Genomic DNA, 23,256 nt, shown 5'->3' on the forward strand with positions numbered 1-23,256 from the left:
AAATATGATAGAGGTATCTTAGAAGAAAAAAACTGATGAGAGAAAATGTTGGTAGCACTTGTCAGCTTTTAAAAGTTATTGGTTATGTTTTTGCTGATTCTGAATATTCACCTTTGAATTTGCATCTTTCTATTACTTTATTTGACGTGGACCCTCAGATTATATTCAGTAGCCACCACACCATCACCACCACCAAATCAGGATCCACCCTAGTACAAGCAAAGAAAAATTCTGGAAGCACATGCAACGAAATAACAGTGAATACATCTGGGCTATAAAATCAGGGATTCTATACACACACACTCACACACACACACACACAAGGGTAAGTTTATTGCTGATGAAAAAAAATCACTGAGGTAAAAACAACATGTCCTCTAAAAAGGGAAAGAGATAAAAAATGAAGTACAAAATTTTTCAAAAGAAAAAAATTAATATCAAACCCCTAGCCTCACAACAGTACCCCTGAGAGACAGGGCGCAGAACTCTCTCACACACATTTCTTTGCCCACTTTCACTTCAGCTGCCCTGCATTTATTGTGGGGTCAGGAAACCTAAGCCAACTGCGAAGGACGGAGGCGCCCGCGTTTCCAAAGCCAGGCGTGGAGGAAGCGCGAACTTTCCTCCCGCCTCATCAGGTGTCCTGCCTCGGGGGAAAAACAGTGAAAACCCAACGGTTAACTTCGCCCAAAAGTAGATCCTTTCGATTTCGTTCTCCTCGACCCCACCCTATGACTGGTTCGGTGCAACATCCGGCTCGATTTCCAGCTTCTCAAGAGAAGAGTTCGTACCCACAGGAGCCAGACGCAGGAGGAGCGAGCGAGGGCCCCTGAGGACTTCTTCCCGGACTGCAGCACCGCGCCACGTAAGTTCGCTCCTAAACTTGGTCTTCCAGGCACATTTGCGTTAACAGACCAACAACCGCAAATTCCCAAGCGCACACTCCACCCCGGCAAGGGGGAGGCCGCGGTGCCGGATGCTGTGTGGCCTGGGGGGCGCTTTGCCTCAGCTACTCCCTTTGCACCAGAGGAGGCAGCGAGGCGAAGGTCTCCCCTCTAGGATTCACCCAGGCCTGCAGCAAAGAGCCCTGCGTGGGAGAAGGAGGCGTGCACCCTGCCTCATCTGCGGAAAGGGGGCTGAAGTCCTTCCTTGACTGATGGAACAGTCCTACCCCCTCATAAAGGCGCTGGGTGGGGTCGCTTCCTCCACCTCCCTCACCCTTCCTCAGACATTTCCTGACAGCTCCCGGCCAGGCATTAGAGAAACCAAAAAAAAGGTGATTAACAGAAAATTTAAATCTTAAATGATTGACTCTTGATTATTTTTGTATTTACAACATTTAATATTCCAAATACAACACTGTATTATATGGAATAATTCCATCTCTCACTAATCAACTATAAATAATAACTGTAAAGTCTAATCATGTTTCTTTATCATGCACCAGTTTTAATGTGTGGTGCATACAAGAACTGCATCAGAATAACTTCTGGTACTTGCTGAAAATACAGGGTTTGAGAAATTTTTAACCATCACTCCAGATGACTCTGGTGAACAGAAACCTTTGCAAACGGTTGATGGTTTTCTGCCATCCAATAGAGCTATTTCATTTACCTGTTTAACTTTGAAGTTAAAACCTTCTTGTTTGGGTTCCTCAGTATACTTTGGTTAACTTCTCCTACCCATAGCTTTTTAAATATTCAATCTAACAAATAAACTCTACAATTCCTCCTGCTTATGATACGCCATAAAAAGCTTATGTTTTTTCTCCCGCAACTCTGTTCCCAGTCAGCTATAGAAAAAGAAGAGAAATTATACAGCGGAAGTCTGTTAAACAAATTGATGTTATTTTCTGACAAAAAGATCTTAGATAACTTATTATTTCTTGGCAATTTACAGCTCACTGAACATATTGACATATTTTAACATGTTGCCTAACTTGTTTATTGTTCAAAAAGTACATTAATCCTGGAAAAATTTTTTTAATTATTGAGAGCCTGTTACCAGCCTGTACAGTCATGAATCAGGCAGGAATTATTGTCTTACCTATAACACTGATGAGACAATGGAAACTAACAGAGGTAGTTCCTTTTTCAAGATCTCACAGAAAATAAGTAACTTGAACTCTCAGGTTTGGACCCTGGCAGCATGAATCTAGAATGTGTGCTCTGACCTCCCAGGGCAGCTGCAGGTTCCTCCGGCCCGACTCATCCTCCATCAGTGTCTTCCTGCTCAGCTCTGACTGCTGGCCCTCTCCCACCTGCTCATCCTCCTCATCGGATGTGTCCCCCACTTGCTTGCAACCTGGGAGAGAACTGTTACTGTTTCAGTCCAATGCCAATCCTTCACCTTCATTTAGAAACTACCCTCCTTGTCTTCTTAGACACTCAGTTTTTATTTGGATTTACTATGTACCACCAGGATTAAAGAGCATTATAAATGTTATGAGATATTTAATCCTGTTAAACACCCTAATGACCAATAGATTGTGAGTTTTAGTGTTGCTATTTTACGGAAGAAGAAACTGAGGCACAGAGAAATTAATGATTTTTCCAGTGGTCACATAACTTGCAAAGTAGGGAAACATGTGACTGTTGCCTAGCGTTGGCTTTGAGAAAATAAAAGGACGAAGCTCTTTGACTGCTGTCCTGCTCTAGATTTCTTGAAACACCCAGCCCTTGTGACAAAAACATTGAAAGTAGAAGCTCACCCAGATGTGGCACTCTGGCCGATCCAGGCAGACCCTACAACACCCTGGCTACTGTTTCTCTTCCCTGGCAGCCTATAAACAAGAAATATCCTTTTATTCCAGGTAAATAAATTAATTCCCGCCCCCATAACTCTGTCTCGGTTCTGTAAGGATTGTCCCGTTGTGCTTTGACACAGCTACATCCCTTATCTCTTCTTCTCTCTCTCTCAGTCACTCCTCCCCGCCGCCTGCTCCTGCGCCCACCATTCACTAAACCGGTCCTCAGCAAGGTCACTGATCACTTTCTTCTTCTCTTTCTAGGAGATGCCTTCCCCGACTAGCCTCTATACAAATTCATCCCCCAAGGCTCCCTATCCCTATTCCCTGCTTATTTTCTTCTGAGGGTTTACCATCATCTAAGATACATACATGTATTTTGCTACTTTGCTTTCTTTATTATCTGTCTCCTCCCACCAGGATGGAGCTCCAGGAGGCGGGAATTTGTATCCATCTTGTTCACTGCTTGATACTGAGCACCTCTGTGGGGAATCATAACAAAATGGAGTAACACATGTCCAGCTTCTAAAATGGAGCTGCGAGGCCATTAAGGAAGTGAGGCTTATGCAAGTACACCAGGAGTCTGCCCAGATGGAGTGTCAGTTTTTGAACTGTGCTTCACTGTTGTTTCCGTGAACTTCCATTTAAAAAAAAAAAAACGCTTACTCTCAGAGATAAGAACTTTTTGCCTTAGAGATGGCCTTACACAACCAATCAAGGTAGCCAGGGAATAACTGTTGTCACCAGCACCAATCACACGTCTTGCAGAACAACCTGTGTGATTTATCTCTTTCTGTCTTTATAAACCCTTGCCTTCTTTTGCTTCTCCAGGGCGCATTTTGGGTTTCTGCCTAAATCTTTGTATCCCGAATTGCAAATCTAATTGCCCAACTCAATGTCTATCGCTTAAATTACAATGATTTTTCCTCAGTGACACCTGGAACAGAGCCCAGCACTTGGCTGGTATTCAATAAATGTTTGTGCAATTAATGAAATAGCAAATCCTTCTGGAACTCCTGAGATCTTCTCTGCACACTCATCTCCTTCATGTCCCATTCTGCCTCTACTTACCCCCACAATGTTACTGCTCTCAAGGCTCCATCATCAGTGCTTTGTTTTTCTCATTCTGTCTTTTCATGCATCACATGTAGGCAAGGTTGTTTTAGGATTCATTTAAAAACCAATAAGATAATGTACACTAAGTATCTGTACCAGGCCTTGACAGACTAGGCTAAACACTTTTATTTTAGACACATGCAGAATGTAGAAAATTAACGTATAAGTTCCCCACGCAGAAAGCTGATGAGCATGTGACTTGTGTAATCGTTAGAGATGACTTTGAGATCTTGCATTCTACTGAATTGTTCCTCTGGGTTACAGCTTACCATGGCATCTGTATGCACCATGACGGCCCCCATTTGCCTTGTGGAAAACCAGAAAAATCTCCTGATGGTCAATCCAGAAGCACTGAAAATTCTTGGCAACATATCTCAGCCTGTGGTGGTGGTGGCCATTGCAGGGCCCTATCGGACAGGAAAATCCTACCTAATGAACCGCCTGGCAGGACAGAGCCGTGGTGAGTGTTGTCCTCGGGAAGGGGTGACGTGCTTGGGAGCAGTGATAACACGAGCTGATCACACCTCCTTTAGAGTCATCTTAAGGAAGAGCCTGACCCCTCCCACTGAGGAAAACTTCTAATTCTCCCCACCAAATTTATAACTTCAACCCCATCTGTCTGCAAAGTCTCACTCTTTAGTCCAGTAATAAAAAGTTCCCCAACCCTACCAAAAGATCCACCCCACTGGTATTGATCCCATCCACTCTCATCTGCTCAGGAGTTCAGCTCCAGCAATTATTCCCCTCCTTTCTCCTACATCACTTTTGCCCTAAACTACAGGGTCATTTCAAGTAGCACACAAATTGCTCAGTATGGCCCATTTTTAAAAAGGGATGGAAGGAAGAACAGACACAAGAACCCTGTATGGCCCCTATCTCAACGGGGCTACCATCCATTTTTTTGCTTCAATTCACAGCAAAACTTTGATAAATTATGCCCCCTTCACTTTCTCTATTTAGTCTTTTCTAATTTGTGACCTCTGATACATACAGAGAAATGCATAAAACATACATGTACAATAAAGTTAATAAATATAAAGTGATCGTCTGTGTAATCACTGTGCAGAGCAAGAAATAAAACATCATCAACACCAAGAAACCCAACTCACACCCTCTCACCCTCACTAGAGCTCACCAATGTTTCGATTTTCATGGTGCATACTTTCACTCTTCCTTTGTAAAGGGCTTTACAACCTGTGTTTGCATTTCTAAAGAATAGATTAAACTTTATGTAAAGGGAATGACAGTCTGTGGACTCTTTGGGATCTTGCTTCTTTTGTTCAACAAGATTTTATGAGAATCATCTGGTTTATGATATGCCTGTGTAGTTCATTTAACTATATTATAGTGTGCTATTGTCAGAGGACACCACAATCTAATTATCCATTTGTTTTGATGAGTTGGTATTTCTAGTTTTTATCCTTTATGAATGAGGCTGTCATGGATACTCTTGTGTTTATATTCTGGTGCACATGTACGCAAACTTCCCTTGTGTGATGTAGCCAGAAGTGGAAATGCTCCGTCACAGATTATGCACATCTTCAGCCTTTCTAGATAATATCAAACAGCTTTTCAAACTCTTTGTGCAATTTATATGCTTATTAGCAGTAATTGAGAATTCTGCACTCCTCAAAAAGCTTTGGTAAAAGTCTTTTTAACTTTTTCTGATCTGGTGACTGTATAGTTGCGTGTTATTTGGCTCATTCCAAATAGCTGGAGCACTTTTTCCCATGTTTATTTGCTATTTGCATTTCCTTTCTCATGACCTCTTGTTTGGTTTTGTTTTTGGTTTGGTTTTGGTTTGGTTTCTTTACCAGGTTGCCTTTCTTGGTTCTTATCGATTTTGAGGACAATCTGCCTAGGTCCTGTTAAGCCTTTCTGTCAATGAAGACCACACACCATTTATTCTCTAATGTTTTCCTCTGTGGCTCAGAGGCTCAGCACCATTAAGGGTTGACCTCAGTCCACTGAACTCTAAGGATCCCAGGAATATCTCATTGTCTCTGTCTCTTTCTTTCGATCTGTTTCCCCTCCTCCGTTCCTTCCTTTCTCTCTCTCTCCTTTTGCTTCCCAATCTCCCGTTGGCTCCTAACAAAACATTTTCCCTTTGTCTTTCTCTTAGAGGAATTCTTGATCAACAGTGAGGGGAGGACACATTTCCTTGCCTGACCTAAATTAATTAACAGAACTTTTTATCTAAGGATTAAAGATTTGGGAACACTAAGACAGAGACATCAGTCAAGGAGTTTCAAAAATATCTTTTTTTATTCTACTGAAGATAACATCAGGTTAAATGAGGTGATTTCCCAATGCTGAGAAAGTTCCTAACCTCAAAATGTTTTAAAACACCTGAATTGTGACTTTACCACCCCACTCGTATCACAAGAAGAACAGAAAAAAGAGACTTGCACCTCGACAAGGTCCACGAGCAGGGCCAGGTCATTACTCTCTCCCGGGGATGACTTGCTTTGCGTGTTTTTTGCCTCTCGTGACTGAGAGTGATGACAGCCAATTACACTTTGTCTTTTCTCCTGGAGGGACTGGGAGTTCAGATTACTTTGTATTAATCAGCAAGCACTCAAACACCATTACAATAGAGAAGAGTACAGACCATCTCAGGCTTTATACCCTCTCTGTGGAGAACTCACAGGGTGTGGGAATTGAATGGCCTCAATCATGATAAACCCTGCTCCCCTTGGTAATTCATCAGCTACATTTCTGTTCTCAGTTGAAAGAAGCATTGACAAATGGCACAAGGTCATAATCTTGGACTGATGGACAAGATATGTCACCCACAGGTTCCTGGGCATATACCTAACATCCTCTCCCTTGGGAAAGAGGAGCAGGCAAGACTCACAGGTCTTCTCTGCTCTCCCTTCTGTTATATCCCCCTTCTGAGGAAACGAACAAAGAACTTATCTTTTGCTTGAAGAGGAGAAAACAATAGAGGAAAATACAGGGATGAAGGGAAGGAAAAAATCCAACAAAAGGTGATATATGAGGCCAGCTCCTGACAGGACACAGATGAGCCACTCAAGGGGTAATTGAGGAGTTTTAATGGTGGACTATTTACAAGGGCATAAGCAGAGGAAAGGGAACCTGAGGAATGAGGAAGCACCAGGTGGCTGTTATAAATCCTGCAGCCTGAAGAGGCAGTCAGTTAGTGGACACCAGAGTTGGTGCCTCCCACTGTTTGAACTCCATCAGTTACTGGAGGACAAGGGAGCTCTTCACTGTCAGATAAAAATACAAAGGTTAACAGAGTTTACATTAATTCTGTAATATGACATAGTTTGAGCTGTTGATGGTATGAGGTAAATAAGGGACACGAAGCGTTTCTTGAGAAAGTTCTTACTGTGCATAAAGGTTGGGTCAGCTGTCCTTCCTGAAATGGAAGCCACACTCCTTCCAGACAGGCACTCACATTCCACAAGTTGAATCAATGCAACCCATGAGTAGCCTGAACTGTCTGCTATGACTGGATGTTGCTTTCTCCTCTTCTCTTGCAGGTTTCCCTCTGGGCTCTACAGTGAGGTCTGAAACCAAGGGTATCTGGATGTGGTGTATACCCCACCCTTCCAAGGCGAAACACACCCTGGTCCTACTAGACACTGAGGGCCTGGGCGATGTGGAAAAGGTAAGGCAGAGAGTCTTCTTTGCTCTTGATACTCCACTTACATTTTAATTTGCCACCTCAGTTCAACTTTTATGACACATGCCTACAAACTGCAAATCCATTTCTGAATAATGAGGCTAAATTCTGCTCCTTGAATTTGCTTCCTTGGTAAGTTCAATACTTTGGTTATTAGTGATACATATTCTCATTTTTAACACTGGGGTGAAAGATATTAGTTAACAAATAATTCTTGGGCGGCTGAATTCCAGGGCTTTGTGTTAAGTCCTACAGATAGCACAGTGAATGAGGTAAAGACTCAGAGCCTAGTTGGGAAAATAAGAAATATGCACTGTTATCAGTACAGGGAACAGTGGATACAAAAAGTGAAAATCTAACCCAGTCTTTGAGGTTAGGGGAAAATCCTGGAGGATGCAATAACACATGCAGTCAATGATCTCTACAAGTTAAGATGTCTGAGGCTGATGGACTTGAAAGTAGAAACCATAAAAATAGAGTTTCAGGGAAACCATCTAATTACATAATCTCCAGGAAAACTTCAGCTATACCAAAAACATTCATTAAGGTTTTACTTCAACTCCCTGAGCTTCAAAGGTGAATTCTTTACTGACTTCTAGCAAAACTTGAGCTACACCCACCAAAAGCATTGTAAATGGTGTAAGTTTAGGTATTTTGTCTTCATAGTGTTAGTTGCAGTCAATCTTGTCTCCTTATTTCTACTAGTCGGAGTCTAAATTGAAAGTAGTGGCGGTGGATATTTGACTTCCATTAGTGCCAAAAAGAGTTGGGGCATGAATTCACAAATTCTGAATTTAAAAATTCAGGTTAAAGTACTCAATGTAAACCCAAGATGGTCTGCTGCTGCCTAATAGATTGCAGTTTGCATAAACCTTCTTCTTTTTATCTAATTGCATTTGTCAAAGAACCAAAACACATCAAGTTGTAAACTGATAGCAGAGGAAATACTTGCTGCCCTTAGAACTTGTAGTGTATCTAGGTCATATCTAATTCTATTACCAAGGCACTCGTGAGTTGCCCTGACTCTCGTCTTCTGCCTCTTCTCCTACTCCAAAACACATAACCACTACCCTAGTCAGATAAAATCACCGTACAATACCTTTATATGACTACGCTGTCTGACAATTCTGATTGGCTTCTGTTGTCCTTCCACTTCCATGGTCCCCTTATCTCCAGAATTCCATATTCTCTCAATTCTTAAAAGCCTATCTATTTTGGGCCTAATGCCATCGTATTGCTGTCAAACAGAATCACTTCTTGCCCTTAATTCACAGAGTACTTTTTCTGGTTTATTGTCATTCTCCCTTTGTCTTTTACATTATAATACTTGGTTCCATTCCTGTCAAAGTTTATCATCTTGGAGGCATTTACATGTTGCCGACTGCATCTGCCCCTCCAGAAGTCATGTCTCGAGGGTGGGGACCAACGTATGCAACTTTATATCCACCAAACGCAGGTCTGGCATTTTGTAGATGCACCATGACGAGTTAAATGAATAGTGTTTATGTCCCTAATGTAGCCCATGATGGAGAAAAATTTGCAAAGGAATCATTGCACACTTATCATTGTACAACACCATATTCTAGACACTATATTAAACATTTGGCATACATTTACAGTACTGTTCACTTCTCTTAGTAGCTAAAGAAACTAAGGCCCTGAGAGAGGTCAATGTCAATACCAAAAATGAGGTTAGAATTTAGCAGTGGCTTCGAAATTTATGCTATTTGTCCTACTGTTCAGTTATAGTACAGCTGGCATAGTGAAGGACCAACTGAAAGAGTGAATGAAGAGTAGACTCCTAATTCCCTTGCTGTAATGTACTTTCTAGGGTGACTCTAAAAATGACTTGTGGATCTTCACACTGGCCATACTTCTGAGCAGTGTATTTGTCTACAACAGCATGGGCACCATCAACCGCCAGGCCCTCGAGCAGCTGCAGTATCCTTCCAGGAACCAAACCACCATGTCGTGTTGAATTTATGAGAATGACAACTGAGACAGTTTCTTCTTTCCTGTGACTCAGTTCTCATGGTGGAGGAGAAGGGGACACAGGGCAAAGGGGAATGTTTATAAAGCTTGTCTCTGGGTGAGATCTGGAAACTGTGGTGTACAGCACTTCGCATTCCTTAGCTAAGATCCCAGCTATGTGACTGAACTAACAAAGCTAATCAGGACGAGATCCTCTCCCAGCTTTGGTGAAGTGGATGACTCAGCTGAGTTTGTGAGTTTCTTTCCAGACTTTGTTTGGACTGTACGGGATTTCACATTGGAGCTGCAGTTAGATGGACGCCCCATCACTTCTGATCAGTACCTGGAGAATGCCTTGAAGTTGATTCCAGGTATCAGCACATAGCTTGAGCGGTAGAAGTTTCAGTAGGGGATGGGATCAACTTACCCCTGTCATTCAGCACTTGATGTCAATCTTCATTTGGGATTGGACTGAGGCCCGTGCTAAGAGTGATTGACAGGAGGGTATGGTTTCAGTCATCATTATTACTTGAAAGTCTCCTGCAAACTGAGTTTAAGATCATGGAGAAAATTTAGGATACAATACTGAACGAAATGATTTTAGAAAAATGGATACCATGAAAAAACAGCTCACATACTCGCATTATTTATTAAGTCTAAGTGCTCCTCCTCTTCTCCTGTTTCAAGAAAACTAGCATCAAACTGGCGATTGGTAGGCACTGAATCACAGAGAATCAAATGAACTAATGTTTGAAATATATTTCACACGCTATATTTTACTAGCCTATATAATTATACCCTTCATACACAGGATATTTACATACCAAATAGTTCAGATAAAAAGCATTGACATGTCGTTCCAGTTAGATTGTCAAAGCATTCATGTGTTCTTTCTCACGACATCACCCTCTTCATTCTACAGCCTTACGCAGTATGTCGTCACATCATATAATAAATTCATTACAAGGATTACATTTAGTGGAGAGGATAATGAGTGGTGAGCTAGGAGCAACATCCATTTTTATTTATTTACTCACTGCTTCATTTTTTCAACAAATATTTGTTGAACAGCGGATATGTGCCCAGAATCACTCTATATGATGTTGTGAAGTCTAATATAATATGTTGGACTCTCTGATATGGAGAACTGTTGAGGTCTTCAAGTTATATTCAGGTGAACCTTACTATTCAGTCATGTGTGCTATAGGAATCACAAACATGTTTATAGTGTCTCTTTTTTTTAATCTGATTTTATAAAGCTTTTCTTTCCTTCCTGAGTATCATTTGTCCCCCATAAGATTTTTCCCAGCAATATCATAAATACCCTTATTTCTACCATTACTTTACTTTAGAGGCCACATTTCATTTCTGAGATGAGGACCATAATATCAAAAAAGTATTTCTGACAATTTGTTGGATTAATCTACTATTCAACAAACATCTAATATGTAGTTGATCCACTGCACACCAAGTAAGGGCTAAGGAAAACAGTCATAAGTTTCCTCACGTGGCATGGATCCCTCCCCTTGCCCCCAGAAGTACTTCCTTCACTCTTGGCCTTGTACAATAAAAGGATTTTCCATGCCTGGAGTAGATGAGCATAAGGTTGACTTGCATGATTAAAAAAAGGAGATTTACAGGCACAGGAGTTCCAGTGATGCAAAGATCACTGGAAACGAAAGGCCCCAGTCTCCTTGCCTGAAGGCTGTCCCTTCAATGATCTTTTTCCACTTCTGCAGGTGAGGATCCCCGAATCCAAAATTCCAACATGCCTAGAGAGTGTATCAGGAAGTTCTTTCCAGAACGAAAGTGCTTTGTCTTTGACCGGCCTATAAATGACAAAAAATTATTGCAACATATTGAGGAAGCATCCGAATACCAACTAGAATTGGATTTCCGGGAGCAATCCAAAAATTTCTGTTCATACATCTTTGCCAAGGCAAAAACCAAGACCCTAAGAGAGGGAATCACTGTCACCGGGAATCGTGAGTCCCTTTTGTTACAGGTGCCTCTCTGGGGTTTACTGTGTGATGAAGCTGTGATTGCTCTCTGGGTGTGTCAGTAATTTTGTTTCCTTCTGTATGTATTGTGGAAAAGTAGACGTTCACACCATATGTAGAAATGCATGTTTCTTCGTTTGTCTCCCTGTATGGAGGTTTATTGAGATCCAATATATCCCATGAAATGAATGCACTAATGGTACAAGCACAAGCTGCTGTTAAGGATAGAAATCTGCATGGTGATTAGAAGTAATTAGATGGGATAAGTGAGTGTTTCTCAAGGAGAAAATACAAAATATTTTGTGCATTTACACCAGTTAGAAAATTAATAGTAGGGCGTGAATCCCAGCAAGCTCATTCAGAGTTTGAGAAACAAATTTAAGTTTAATCTTATGTACAGGGCTGGCTTCATGGTCCTCTGACCTCGACAGTCTCCCAGTGCCTGGTACTGGGAGGGGCCCACGCTTGGTTTAATGTTTATGTCACTGACTTGAATCTTTGATGAATTTTTTTATGGGCCCCCACATTTTCATTGGAAATATTGCCCACAAATTATGTAGTTTACTTCCGTGTATAATAGGTCTTTTTACTTTGATTGTAATGCAAAAATGTTCTAAGAAACCTTTGACCATATTAGTTGAGATCCTTAACTAAATATTGTGTTGTGACAAATTTGAGAACCATAAAAGATAGAGTAGATAGGATATACAGTGATTTTATTACAAGGAGGAGGATTCATAAAAGAGGAAGCAGGAAGAAATCAGGATGAGGACAAGGATGAAGATGAGGAGGAGGAGAAGAAAGAGAAGTAAAGAAAAGTTCATATTCAAAAAAGTTTTTGTTGTTTTAAGAATGCTGATCTCTAAGTCTTGTAACACAATGGTGAGAACTTTCTCTCTATTCCCTAATATCACGTGTCATTCAGGACTAGAGAATCTGGTGGTGACCTACGTAGATACCATCAACAGTGGAGGTGTTCCTTGTTTGGAAAATTCAGTGACAACTCTGGCTGAGCGTGAGAACGCAGCAGCCGTGCAGAAGGCAGCTGACCACTACAGGGAGCAGATGGCCCAGCGAGTGAGCTTCCCCACAGACACACTCCAGGAGCTGCTGCATGTGCATGAGGCCTGTGAGAGGGTCGCCATTGCAATCTTCATGGAGCACTCCTTCAAGGATGACAAGCGGGAGTTCCAGACCAAGCTCCTGGTAACATGCCTTAGTCTATATCCTTCCTGTTTCCTGTCGTTCTAGAATGATCCCAGACTCCCCCTTTTTGACTCTATGGCTTATGTGCTCACCGAAAAAGGAGCTTCAATTCTTGTGAGTGACAAGACTCTACAGGCTACAGTCCATCCTTTTCTAAAGATTGGCTTCTTACTTTCTAATATGGCAAAACACAGCACCATGTGATTTTTGTTTGTTGGTTAGTTCCATCCAGTCTATTCCAACTCTTAGCGATCCTGTGCACAGTAGAGCTGAACATTGCTCAGCCTTCTTGTGCCATCTTCTCATCTCCTAGCACTGTTATCAGGCAGTGCTCCACTGCTATTCCTAGGGTTTTCATGGCCAATTTTCTTTGTTTTGAAAGTGAGTGGCCAGGTCCTTCTTCCTAGTCTGTCTTAGTGCAAGCAGCTTAAAACAACATGCACTTTAGGTCAGAGTTCTTCAGGTCAGATCCCAGCACAAGGTATATGGGTGCTCTGCTCAGCATTCCACAAGCTGAAAACAAGGTTCATATGGGCTTATATTATCATATGGAGACTCTGGGGAACTTGCGCTACATCTTCAAGCCAGCAATGCTGTATTGTATCCTTCTCTTGTTTCTAATCTCTCTGACTATCTTCTCTGCCACCAATTGGAGAAAATTGCTTTTAAAGGGCTCAGGAGATTAGGTAATGTTTACCTGGGTAATCTCCATTACTTAAAGTCAACCTGTGCCCTATAACATAATCTAATCACAAGATTAATATTCCTAGTATTCACAAACCCAGGGACTATGCAGAGTGTGGACACCAGGGCAGAGAACTCTTTGAGGACATCACAATTCTGCTTAGTGTAGGCACTTTCACCAAATGTTACTCTTTGAGTCCGTCTTTGCCCATCCTGCAAGTTTCAAAAATCTCTCAGTTCATATGGAAGAGAGCCAACTGGATTGTAATTTACAAGTGCAGCAGAAAAAAATTCTGGTTTTGTATTTTGGCACACTCAAATCCTCATTGAAACAATTCATGAAGGATTTAAAACTCTGTTCAGAGACCACTTAACTCATCACAGGGCAGGTGATTCGCTTTGTTGTTAGTGCTGTCCACTGGATTCCAACTCCTAGCAACCCTGTGTACAGCAGAGCAGAACTCTGCCCACTTTTTTGTGCTGTCCTCTCACGTTCCAGCACTGTATCACCCAATACTCCACTGCTATTCGTAGGGCTGTCATGGTCCATTTATTGAAAGTGTTGGCTAAGTGCTTCTTTCTAGTCTGTCTAGTCTGGAAGCTCCACTGAATCCTGTCCGCCATGGCTGACTCTGCTATATATTATTTTTTTTTTAAAGATTTTATTTTTTCCTTTTTCTCCCCAAAGCCCCCTGGTACATAGTTGTATATTCTTGGTTGTGGGTCCTTCTAGTTGTGGCATGTGGGACGCTGCCTCAGCGTGGCTTGATGAGCAGTGCCATGTCCACGCCCAGGATTGGAACCAACGAAACCCTGGGCCGCCTGCAGCAGAGTGCAAGAACTTAACCACTCGGCCACGGGGCCAGCCCCTGACTCTGCTATATTTGAAATACTGGAGGAATGACTTTAAGCATCACCGCAACATACAGCCACCACAGTATTATAACCAACAAATGCATGGTGTGTTTTCCTGACTGGGAAATGAAGCTAGGCCACAGCAGTGAGAACACTGAATCTTAACCCCAGAAAACCCAGGGCTGGGTTGGTGATTTGTATTTATACATTTTTATCCATAGCAACCCAAGTTTGCAGAGCCAAGTCAACTTCTACTCATCTTGAACTTTGCATTGCTTATTGTCCATAGATGGATCCCTGTTAATCCAACTACTGTTAAAGGAACCATACTATGTTTCATATTGAAAGATGTTAGAGAGTAGTTCTTGAAAGTTTTCATCAAAAGAAAAAAATTTTCTAACTATGTAAGGTGATGGATGTTAATTACACTTATTGTGGTGACCTTTTGCATTGTATACAAATATCAAATCATTACATTATACACCTGAAACTAATATAAAGTTATAAGTCAATTATACCTCAATTAAAACAATGAAAAGGAATCATGAAGATCATGTCTACAAACCCCAACATTTCACAGACATTGAGCCTGAGCCCAAGGGACTTAAGGGACTTTCCACAGGTCACACAGAGAATGGATCTGAGCTGAGAATAAAACAAGTCTCCTGACTCCTGGTCTGTTACTGCAGGTCCCAGGCCTCCCTGACGCTGTCAGACTAATTTTACCAAAAGGATCACAGTTGGACCTTCCCTTCTAACAGCTTCTTTCTATTGGATTTCTCCACATTTCCCTGGCAGGGCATCATAGAGAAAAATAAGGAGGATTTCTTACTGCAGAATGAAGAGGCATCTGTCAAATATTGCCAGGATGAGCTTCAGCGGCTTTCAGAGCCCCTGATGGAAAGTATTTCAGGAGGAACTTTCTCTGTACCTGGAGGACACAAGCTCTACTTAGAAGCATTGAACAAGGTCAAACAGGACTATGAGCTGGTGCCCAGGAAAGGAGTTAAGGTGAGAAATAAGGGAGGGGGAGAGAACAGCAGAGTGGAGTCAGAAGTTCTTTGGTGGTTGTTTTGAAAACCTCAGACCACAGCACCATTTGTGGAGAGAAAGTAGAGCATGGTGATATCTCCACATTTTTAGCTTTTTTATCCACAATTAGTTAGATACTCTTAAATAAAGCAGAAATACTTCTTCCCAAATATAAGATATATTATCAGGAATCTAGAAGAGAACATTCCTTTCATTTAGCCAACAATGTAATTGTTTTTGTACAAAATATAGGAGATACATAATTAAAGAAACAGTGTTGTTCTCAAGAAGCGTATGATCGTACCTGAGAAGGAGATATAAATAGTCAATTGGATATGGTGGGATGATGGTTGTCATACAGGTATACACGGACAGTGATGCTGATGCTGGTGATGGTGATGGCAAGGTTGGTGATGGTAATGGTGATGTGTGACGTATATTGAACACACTTCCTAAATTAAGTGTATTCTTAGGTGCTGTGTTTAGGTTATCAACATAATCCTCAGAGTAATATGAATTAGGTACTACTGTCATCGCCATTATAACTGAGAAATGTGATTTACCGGAAGTTAATAAGTTGCCTACAAACACGGCAAGTGGTAGAGCTGGTGGGCAGCTCTGTGTACTTGGCAGCCATTCAAAACTCAGAAGGAAGTTTAGGAAAGCTCCCTGGAAGAGGAGGTAGGAGTTACAAGTAGAATTATTAATAAATGATATTCTAGTAAAGAAAGAAAGACAAGCATCCAGTCAGAAGAAAAGAACATCCAGATATTGCAAACAATGCAGGATATGTGTTTGTAGAACTGCACATAAGTGTGGTTGTCTATAATCCGTGTTGGGGGGTACCTGGCCTCATTAGGACAGGAAGCTGGAGAGCTGGGAAAGAGGCTGCTATAGAGGGTTTTCATAACTTACTAGAAAGCTTGGACTGAGTCTAGGCCACTGATGGAAAGAAGCCACTGTGGAATCCTAAGAAAGATGTAGAATTCATAGGGTCTGATTTGGGGTTTCATTGAACAATAATTTCCCCAGCAAGAGGCTAGATCTTTGTTACCTGATGAGTCTTTCCTCCTTGTTTTGTCCTCAGGGAAACGAGGTCCTCCAGATCTTCCTGCGGTCACAGGCAGCAGTAGAGGCATCCATCCTTCAGGCCGACAAAACCCTCACCGATGGGGAGAAGGCCTTAGCAGGTACCGGAGAGGGCGTGGCTCACAGCGGGGTGGGTAGGTTCCTGCTGTGCCCTCTGACAGGTGTGGGAGCAAACCCTTCCTGAAACAAGGAGCTTCCTCTCCTCTGGAATGCACAGTCTGCTATATCTGAAAATAACCGGGGGTGTTTGGTCTGCTCATTTAGCCAATCAGTGCCTTTCCATCACATTCTGAAATGTGCTTTTCCTTGTGTAGCTCAGGGTAGAATTCAGAGATTGATCCCTGCCATTTTAAAGTCGTTTTAGTCTCTGAGCTCAAAACGGTACAGCTCAGCATAACTGTTATTTGCTTCCCTCTGTAAAACTGTTGTGCAACAGCTGAGCGTGCCAAGAATCAGGCAGCTGAGAAGGAAAAGGAGCTGCTAAGACAGAAACTGAAGGAACAGCATCAAATAATGGAGGCTAAAGAGAGAACCTTCCAGGAAAACATGGCCCAACTGAAAGAGCAATCGGAGAGGGAGCTGAAGGTAAGTCTGGATGGGCCCTGAGGAGTGCCTGATGGACAAACCCTAGTATCTTAGGAAGGGAAGAACAAAAGTTTTAACCAAATCCTGATACTGGAGGGAAATCCAAAAGGCGTATGAATCACTGAAATAAACCTAGATCATGCGAAAGCCCTAAATCTATAAGACCCCAACTCCTTCTCTAGTGTTAAGAGTTTGGAGGGTACAGATAACATGCCACAGGCTCCTTGACTGCTGTTTGTGGTGCTATAGGGTCTCACTGTGCCCCTAGGTGAATAGGACCTTAGTCCTATAGTCCTTAGCACACTAGGTACCATCATCAAAGAGACCTGAAATAGATGCATCTGGTCTTGAGAGTATCAGATTGTGCCTGATATGAAATATGGGATGCTGAAAGCTCCAAGACTTGCTGCAGTTGCTTCCCGATCTGCCTGACTCATTCTACACACCTAGTGTAAAATGCATTCTTTGTCCCAACCGGGAGTTTGATAGCCAGTGTTCTATAGAGAGTCAGCAGTTCTCACTATTTGTTACATGCATGTGGTCATCCTACTTCAGTGGAGCTAGAAATAATTAGACTTATATCCACATTCCCTCCTGAAGTGCATTCTTAGAACTGGAACGCATTACTAGGTAGTTCTCAGGCCTGACCTACTGCCAACTCCTCCCCAACCCAGTGAGATCGTGCTGAGGTATCATAGGAAGGTGTAAACCATGGAGACTCCCACTATTTAGGTCCAATCATTTGGAAATATTGGACAGACTCATCAAAGAGCATCGAAGGCAGTAAAGAAAGAGGCACGTGCTTAGCCGCGGCAGTTGTTAAAAATAAAGTGCTGATAAATGGGGATTTCCAAAAATGCACTCTCTTTTTTTCACAGATCCAAAAAGAATTACTTACTGAAGTATTTCAAAAAAAATCTGAGCAGATGAATGAAGAGATAAATAAACTAAAAAGGGAGATTGAAAGCTCTAAAATTGATGACCTTTCAAATATCCTTGATGTGGCTACCATGGGGCTTCTAACGGCAGTGTGCCCACCCTTTGGGCTAATTGCTTCTGGGATGAAATGTCTCAGTATGATTATGAAACATGTGGAGAAATCCTAGGTATATTATAAAAGGCTTCTTACATTTTAATAGCATAATGATGTGGCCCATTTTTGAAATGTATGTGTCATGCTAGTTTCATTCAAGAAAATTTTTAAAATAAAAAGTGACAACCAAAGAATATCAAGATCTGATATCCCAAAAAACAATTTTGATTGAATTAATTAATTTAAAGAAATGAAAAAGTTAGAAGTTAATGATTTATCCATACAAAAGTTTTAAGCAAAGCAAAAAGACAAATGGTGAGATAAATAAAACATTTGCAATGTCTATTACTGTCACGGAGATCATTTCCTTCAGCTATAATGAGCCCTTATTAATCAGCGAGGAAAGATCAAAGACCACATTTTTTGAATGAGCAAAAATATCATAAGAGAATAAAAATATTTAACTTTACTGATTATAAAAGATACGCAAAGCAAAACTAGGACGTTCCTGTGTCACCTGTCAGGTGGGCCAGAAAGGACAGTTGTGATAGGACACCAGATTGGCAACAGTTTCAGGAAACTGGCAATCTCTCATGTTTGCTAGTGAGAGTGCAAGTTGGTGCAAATATACATCAAAAGTTTAAATGCAAATACGGTTGATCCAGCAAGTCCACATTTAGGAATTTATCTTCTAGATTGATTCACCGAAGTTCAAAAGGACATATGTAGTAGTATATCTGTTGCTGGATTATTGAAATTCCTGAAGACTGGAAACAACTTTTAAAGTCCCTCTGTCAGAGACTTGTGAGGTAAATCTGGAGACGTATTTGCAATGGAACACTCTACAGTCACTAAATGAAAGGGGAAACTCTCTTTCTACTAACAGGAAGAAATCTCCAAAGTTGATCATAAGTGAAAAAAAAAGATGAAGAAAGTGTGTATAGTTGCACCACTGAATTTAGAAAATAATGAAAATGTATATATATTGTCATCTGTCTCTGGAAAATACAAAATAAACTAGTATCCATGGACACAGTAGGAACACACCTAGACAGTTGAGGTAAGACACAAGAGGATGATTAACTTTACATAGTCTATTCTTCTGTGCCTTTCATATCTGGCATGAATTATTACTTAGTCAAACATAAATAAATACAATTATTAAAATTAAAACAATTAATAATACAAAGAATGGGGAAGTTCTACGTAACACTGGTAGAAAATGCATAGGTCAGTTCAACAGGAATAGTCTACTTATTACATCAAGAAACAGACACTACAGGATGTGCATCTTCATTTTGTTATCATTTGGGTCTCTGAAGAAGGTCTTGGAATCCTAGTCCTTAAATTATTTTCAGAAACATATATCTGATAAGGAGTTAATATCCAAAATATATAAAGAAGCAGACATCTCACCAACAAGAAAACTAACAACTCAATTTAAAAATGGGCAAAAGATCTGAATAGACATTTCTCCAAGGAAGATATACAGACAGCCAGCAGGCAAATGAGAAGATATCCGATATCATTAACTATCAGGGAAATGCAAATTAAACCTACAATGAGATATCACCTCACTCCCGTTAGAATGGCTATAACAAGACAGGAAACAAGTGTTGGAGAGGTTGTGAAGAGAAGCGAACTCTTATACATTGCTGGTTTGAGTCCACATTGGTGCAGTCACTATGGAAAACAGTATGGAGATTCCTCAAAAAATTAAGAATAGAACTACCATATGATCTAGCTATTCCACTGCTGGGTATTTATCCGAAGAACATGAAAACACGAATGCATAAAGATACACGCACCCCTATGTTCATTGTAGCATCGTAGCCAAGACTTGGGAAGCAACCTAAGTGCCCATCAAGGCACGAATGGACAAAGAAGATGTGGTATATATACACAATGGAGTACTACTCAGCCATAGGAAAAGTCAAAATCCAGCCATTTGTGACAATGTGAATGAACCTTGAAGGTATATGCTAAGTGAAATAAGTCAGAGGGAGAAAGTCAAATACCACATGATCTCACTCATAAGTAGAAGATAAAAGCAATGACACACAAACACACAGAAACAGAGATTGGATTGGTGCTTACCAGAGGCGAAGGGTAGAGGGAGGAGGGTGAAAGGGTGGGTGGCATATGTGTGTGGTAATGGATTGTGATTAGTCTTTGGTTGGTGAACAGGATGCAATCTACACAGAAACTGAAATATCATGATGCACACCTGAAATTTATATAATGTGTTAAACCAATGTTACTTCAATAAAAGAAAGAAAGAAAAATAAAATAAAATTATCATGAAGTATGTAAAATTTTTTAAAGATTGGCACCTGAGGCAGCATCTGTTGCCAATCTTCTTTTTCTCTTCTTCTTCTTCTCCCCAAAGCCCTCCAGTACATAGCTGTGTGTTCTAATTGTAAGTGCTTCTTGTTGTGCTATATGGGACGCCACCTCAGCACAGCTTGACGAGTGGTGCCATGTTCGTGCCCAGGATCTAAACAAGCAAAACCCTGGGCCGCCTAAGTGGAGCATGCGAACCCAACCACTTGGCCACGGGGCCAGCCCCTACATAAAATTTACATGAAGAAAATTTTGAAATGCTGTGTAAGACATAAAAATTGATAAAAATGGACAGAAATTAAAATTTCAATATTAAGTTAATGTATACATTTAAGGTGATTCAAAAAATATGTCAGACGTAATTCTTTTAGGAAATAGACAAATTAATTTTAAAGTTTATATGGAAAAGCCACAAGCAAAAGTATCCAATGCAATTCTGGGGGAAAAAAAAAAAAAAACAGATGAGAGGGAAATATCTTTTAGCATATGTTAAAACGTCCCAACAGTTAACACTGTGGTACTGGCACCTGAAGTTCAAAACAGACTTGGAAGTTTAGAAATTGGTGCAAAGTCATGCAGAAATGCAGTAGATGGCAATTTTAGCATTTTCATTAGTGAAGGAATATGAAATATCCAGCAAACGGTATTTGGACTATAAGGTAGCCATCTGGAAAAAGTTACCAAGTAAATTTCACATGGTTCAAAGATATAAGCACTAAAAATTAAACTGTAAAATTGAATAATACGGGAGAGTTTTAAAAAAAATAATATTGGAGTAAGCAGCCCCTTTCAAAGTATAACATAATGGAAATAGATAAAAGAAAAGATTGATAAATTCACCTACCTAGCAAAAGACATTCTTCACAGAAAAACCTAAGTGAAGCAAAAATACAGTGACAAGGACTACATTTTAATATATATCACAGAAAATGATTTCTTTAAGCCATAAGAATCCCTTTAAAGCAGTGAGAAAAAGAACAACTCTATCCAAAAGAATGGCAAATACATTAGAAGAAATTAAATATATTCAGCCTCATTAATGATAAGAGATGTGCAAAATAAAGCTACGGGGCCCCAGTTTCACCTCTAGGATTAGCAAAGCAAAACGTATTTGATGGGATACTGAGTTGGCAAGGATTTGGAGAAACAAGAAAGCTCTCATATTCTCTAGTGAGTGCAAATTGGAATAATTATATATCAAGGTGTTAAATGCACATACCTTTAATCCAGCAAGTTCAAATTTAGGAATTTATCTTAAAGATTTAATTGTCCATGTACCAAATGTCATATATATTGGATATATGTTGTAGCATTGGTATGCAGGAAAAAATTCAAAGCAATTCTCTCTCTGCTGGGTACTGGTAATAAAATCATGAGCCATTTGTACAAAGGAATACTCTTCAGTCACTAAAATGAAAGGGAAAGCTTTATTTGTACTAACATGGGAAAATCTCCGGATTCATCATAAAGTGAAAAAGAAAGATGAACAATGCGTATAGTTGCTACCAGTAAATTTACAGCATGGCAAATCTACACGTGTCTCTGATCTATCTCAGGAAAAATACAGAATAAACTAGTAAGTATGGTCAAAATTGAGGATGGACCTGGGTGGTTGAGGTGAGGCATGAGAGGTAACTAACATTACATCGTACATTCTATTCTGTGCCGTGTACATTTTGCATGGTATGTGTTTTTACATATTAAAAAAGAAATAAAATTACTAAAATTAAAGCCAAGGAAGTCATACACGGAAAGGGACATTTCATAACAGGATGAAAGTGTTTGTGCTCTGTGACATAGCACACCTGAATGCAGTGGAAGAGTCTGCTTATGACAACAGGGAACTGGAAAGTGCAAGATGTGCATCCTAATCTTGTTTTCAATTACGACCTTTCAATAAAGCTTTAATATTCTAGTTTTAACTTCTTTTGATAGAAAGTCTCTTGGAACATTTGCTGGAATGGCCTCTAAGGTCCAGCCCCACCTTTATCAAGGGGAGTGAATCAGAAGGAAAATTTTTCTTCAGGATCAACTCGATTTTTCTGGAATTCCTTTCTAGCTGTTGTGTGCTTCAGAATAAACTATGGCTAGAAGGAACTACTTGTGAATCTGCAAGTTATCTTTTGATTTGGGGTTTGCGTACACAGTGTACTGAGTTGTTAAAGCAACTCGGCTCCTTACCACATTCTCTGTAATTGCTAGCCTCGGTTCCTCCTTAGGTTCTCCCATTCCTGACTTCCTGAGACTAGATGAGGTGTTCCTTCTCAGTGCTGCCACTGTGCCTTATTGGCACGCCTACCGTGGCACTTTTTATATAATTGTGAAAATTGAAACGGCCCAATTACAGCTGTCTCCCTTGCCATCTCTCGATCTCAGTCTTCATCATCATATCTTTAGCTGCTAGCCTGGAGCCCACTACGCAAACACCAGGTGTGCAAAAAATGTTGGTTGAATAAATACGGGAGCTGCCATCCTTTGCGGCCCCAATTTGCCATGATCTCACCATATTAGCTGCTCCCCATAGTTCTCAAAAGAAAGGACACAGTTTTAGGAACTAGTGCAGAAAGGACTCCATGAGCAGAAAGGACATGCACGCTCATCTGAACCTGCTGCCCTGTTCTCGCGGAGGGACTGAATACTCCACGTGCTCTGTGTCCCTCAAACTTCTTCCCGGGACAATTACCTAGGAATGAAGTCAGCTCTTTTGGCTCAGAGAGCAATTATGACATTTAAATAGTTTTTAAAAATGCCAGAATACTGCAAACCTTTTCTTCCACTGTAGTTCTTGTCTCAGTTCAGGCTACTTCTGCTGAAATAAAGTCATGCTTTTTACATCAATATCTCACTGATATAAATATCTCACTGAATCCATGTCTCACTGAAAACGATACCCACAGGCTGACAGAGTGGTGGAATCTGCACATCACCCATAGAGCCATCAGAC

At 40.7% G+C, this 23,256-nt stretch overlaps 1 protein-coding gene across 6 annotated transcripts in view; it reads left to right on the top strand.

The window, feature by feature from the left end:
- Positions 1–23,256, top strand: part of LOC100061885 (guanylate-binding protein 7) — a 28,069-nt gene that overhangs the window by 3,122 nt on the left and 1,691 nt on the right. The window contains exons 1-11 of one of the 6 annotated variants that reach the window (XM_023641702.2): positions 533–865; positions 4,127–4,322; positions 7,372–7,499; positions 9,346–9,455; positions 9,660–9,856; positions 11,225–11,470; positions 12,411–12,691; positions 15,029–15,241; positions 16,350–16,452; positions 16,788–16,936; positions 17,815–18,042. In XM_023641702.2, coding sequence (XP_023497470.1) covers positions 4,133–4,322; positions 7,372–7,499; positions 9,346–9,455; positions 9,660–9,856; positions 11,225–11,470; positions 12,411–12,691; positions 15,029–15,241; positions 16,350–16,452; positions 16,788–16,936; positions 17,815–18,042 — 1,845 coding nt within the window. In that variant the 5' untranslated portion in view covers positions 533–865; positions 4,127–4,132. Of the gene's footprint in view, positions 1–523; positions 866–4,126; positions 4,323–7,371; positions 7,500–9,345; positions 9,456–9,659; positions 9,857–11,224; positions 11,491–12,410; positions 12,692–15,028; positions 15,242–16,349; positions 16,453–16,787; positions 16,937–17,814; positions 20,265–23,256 lie in introns of those variants that run through there. The other 5 variants (XM_023641703.2, XM_070267324.1, XM_023641705.2 and 2 more) reach the window with 5 other exon arrangements.

Source organism: Equus caballus, chromosome 5 (assembly GCF_041296265.1).
Source record: "Equus caballus isolate H_3958 breed thoroughbred chromosome 5, TB-T2T, whole genome shotgun sequence".
Lineage (NCBI taxonomy): Eukaryota > Metazoa > Chordata > Mammalia > Perissodactyla > Equidae > Equus > Equus caballus.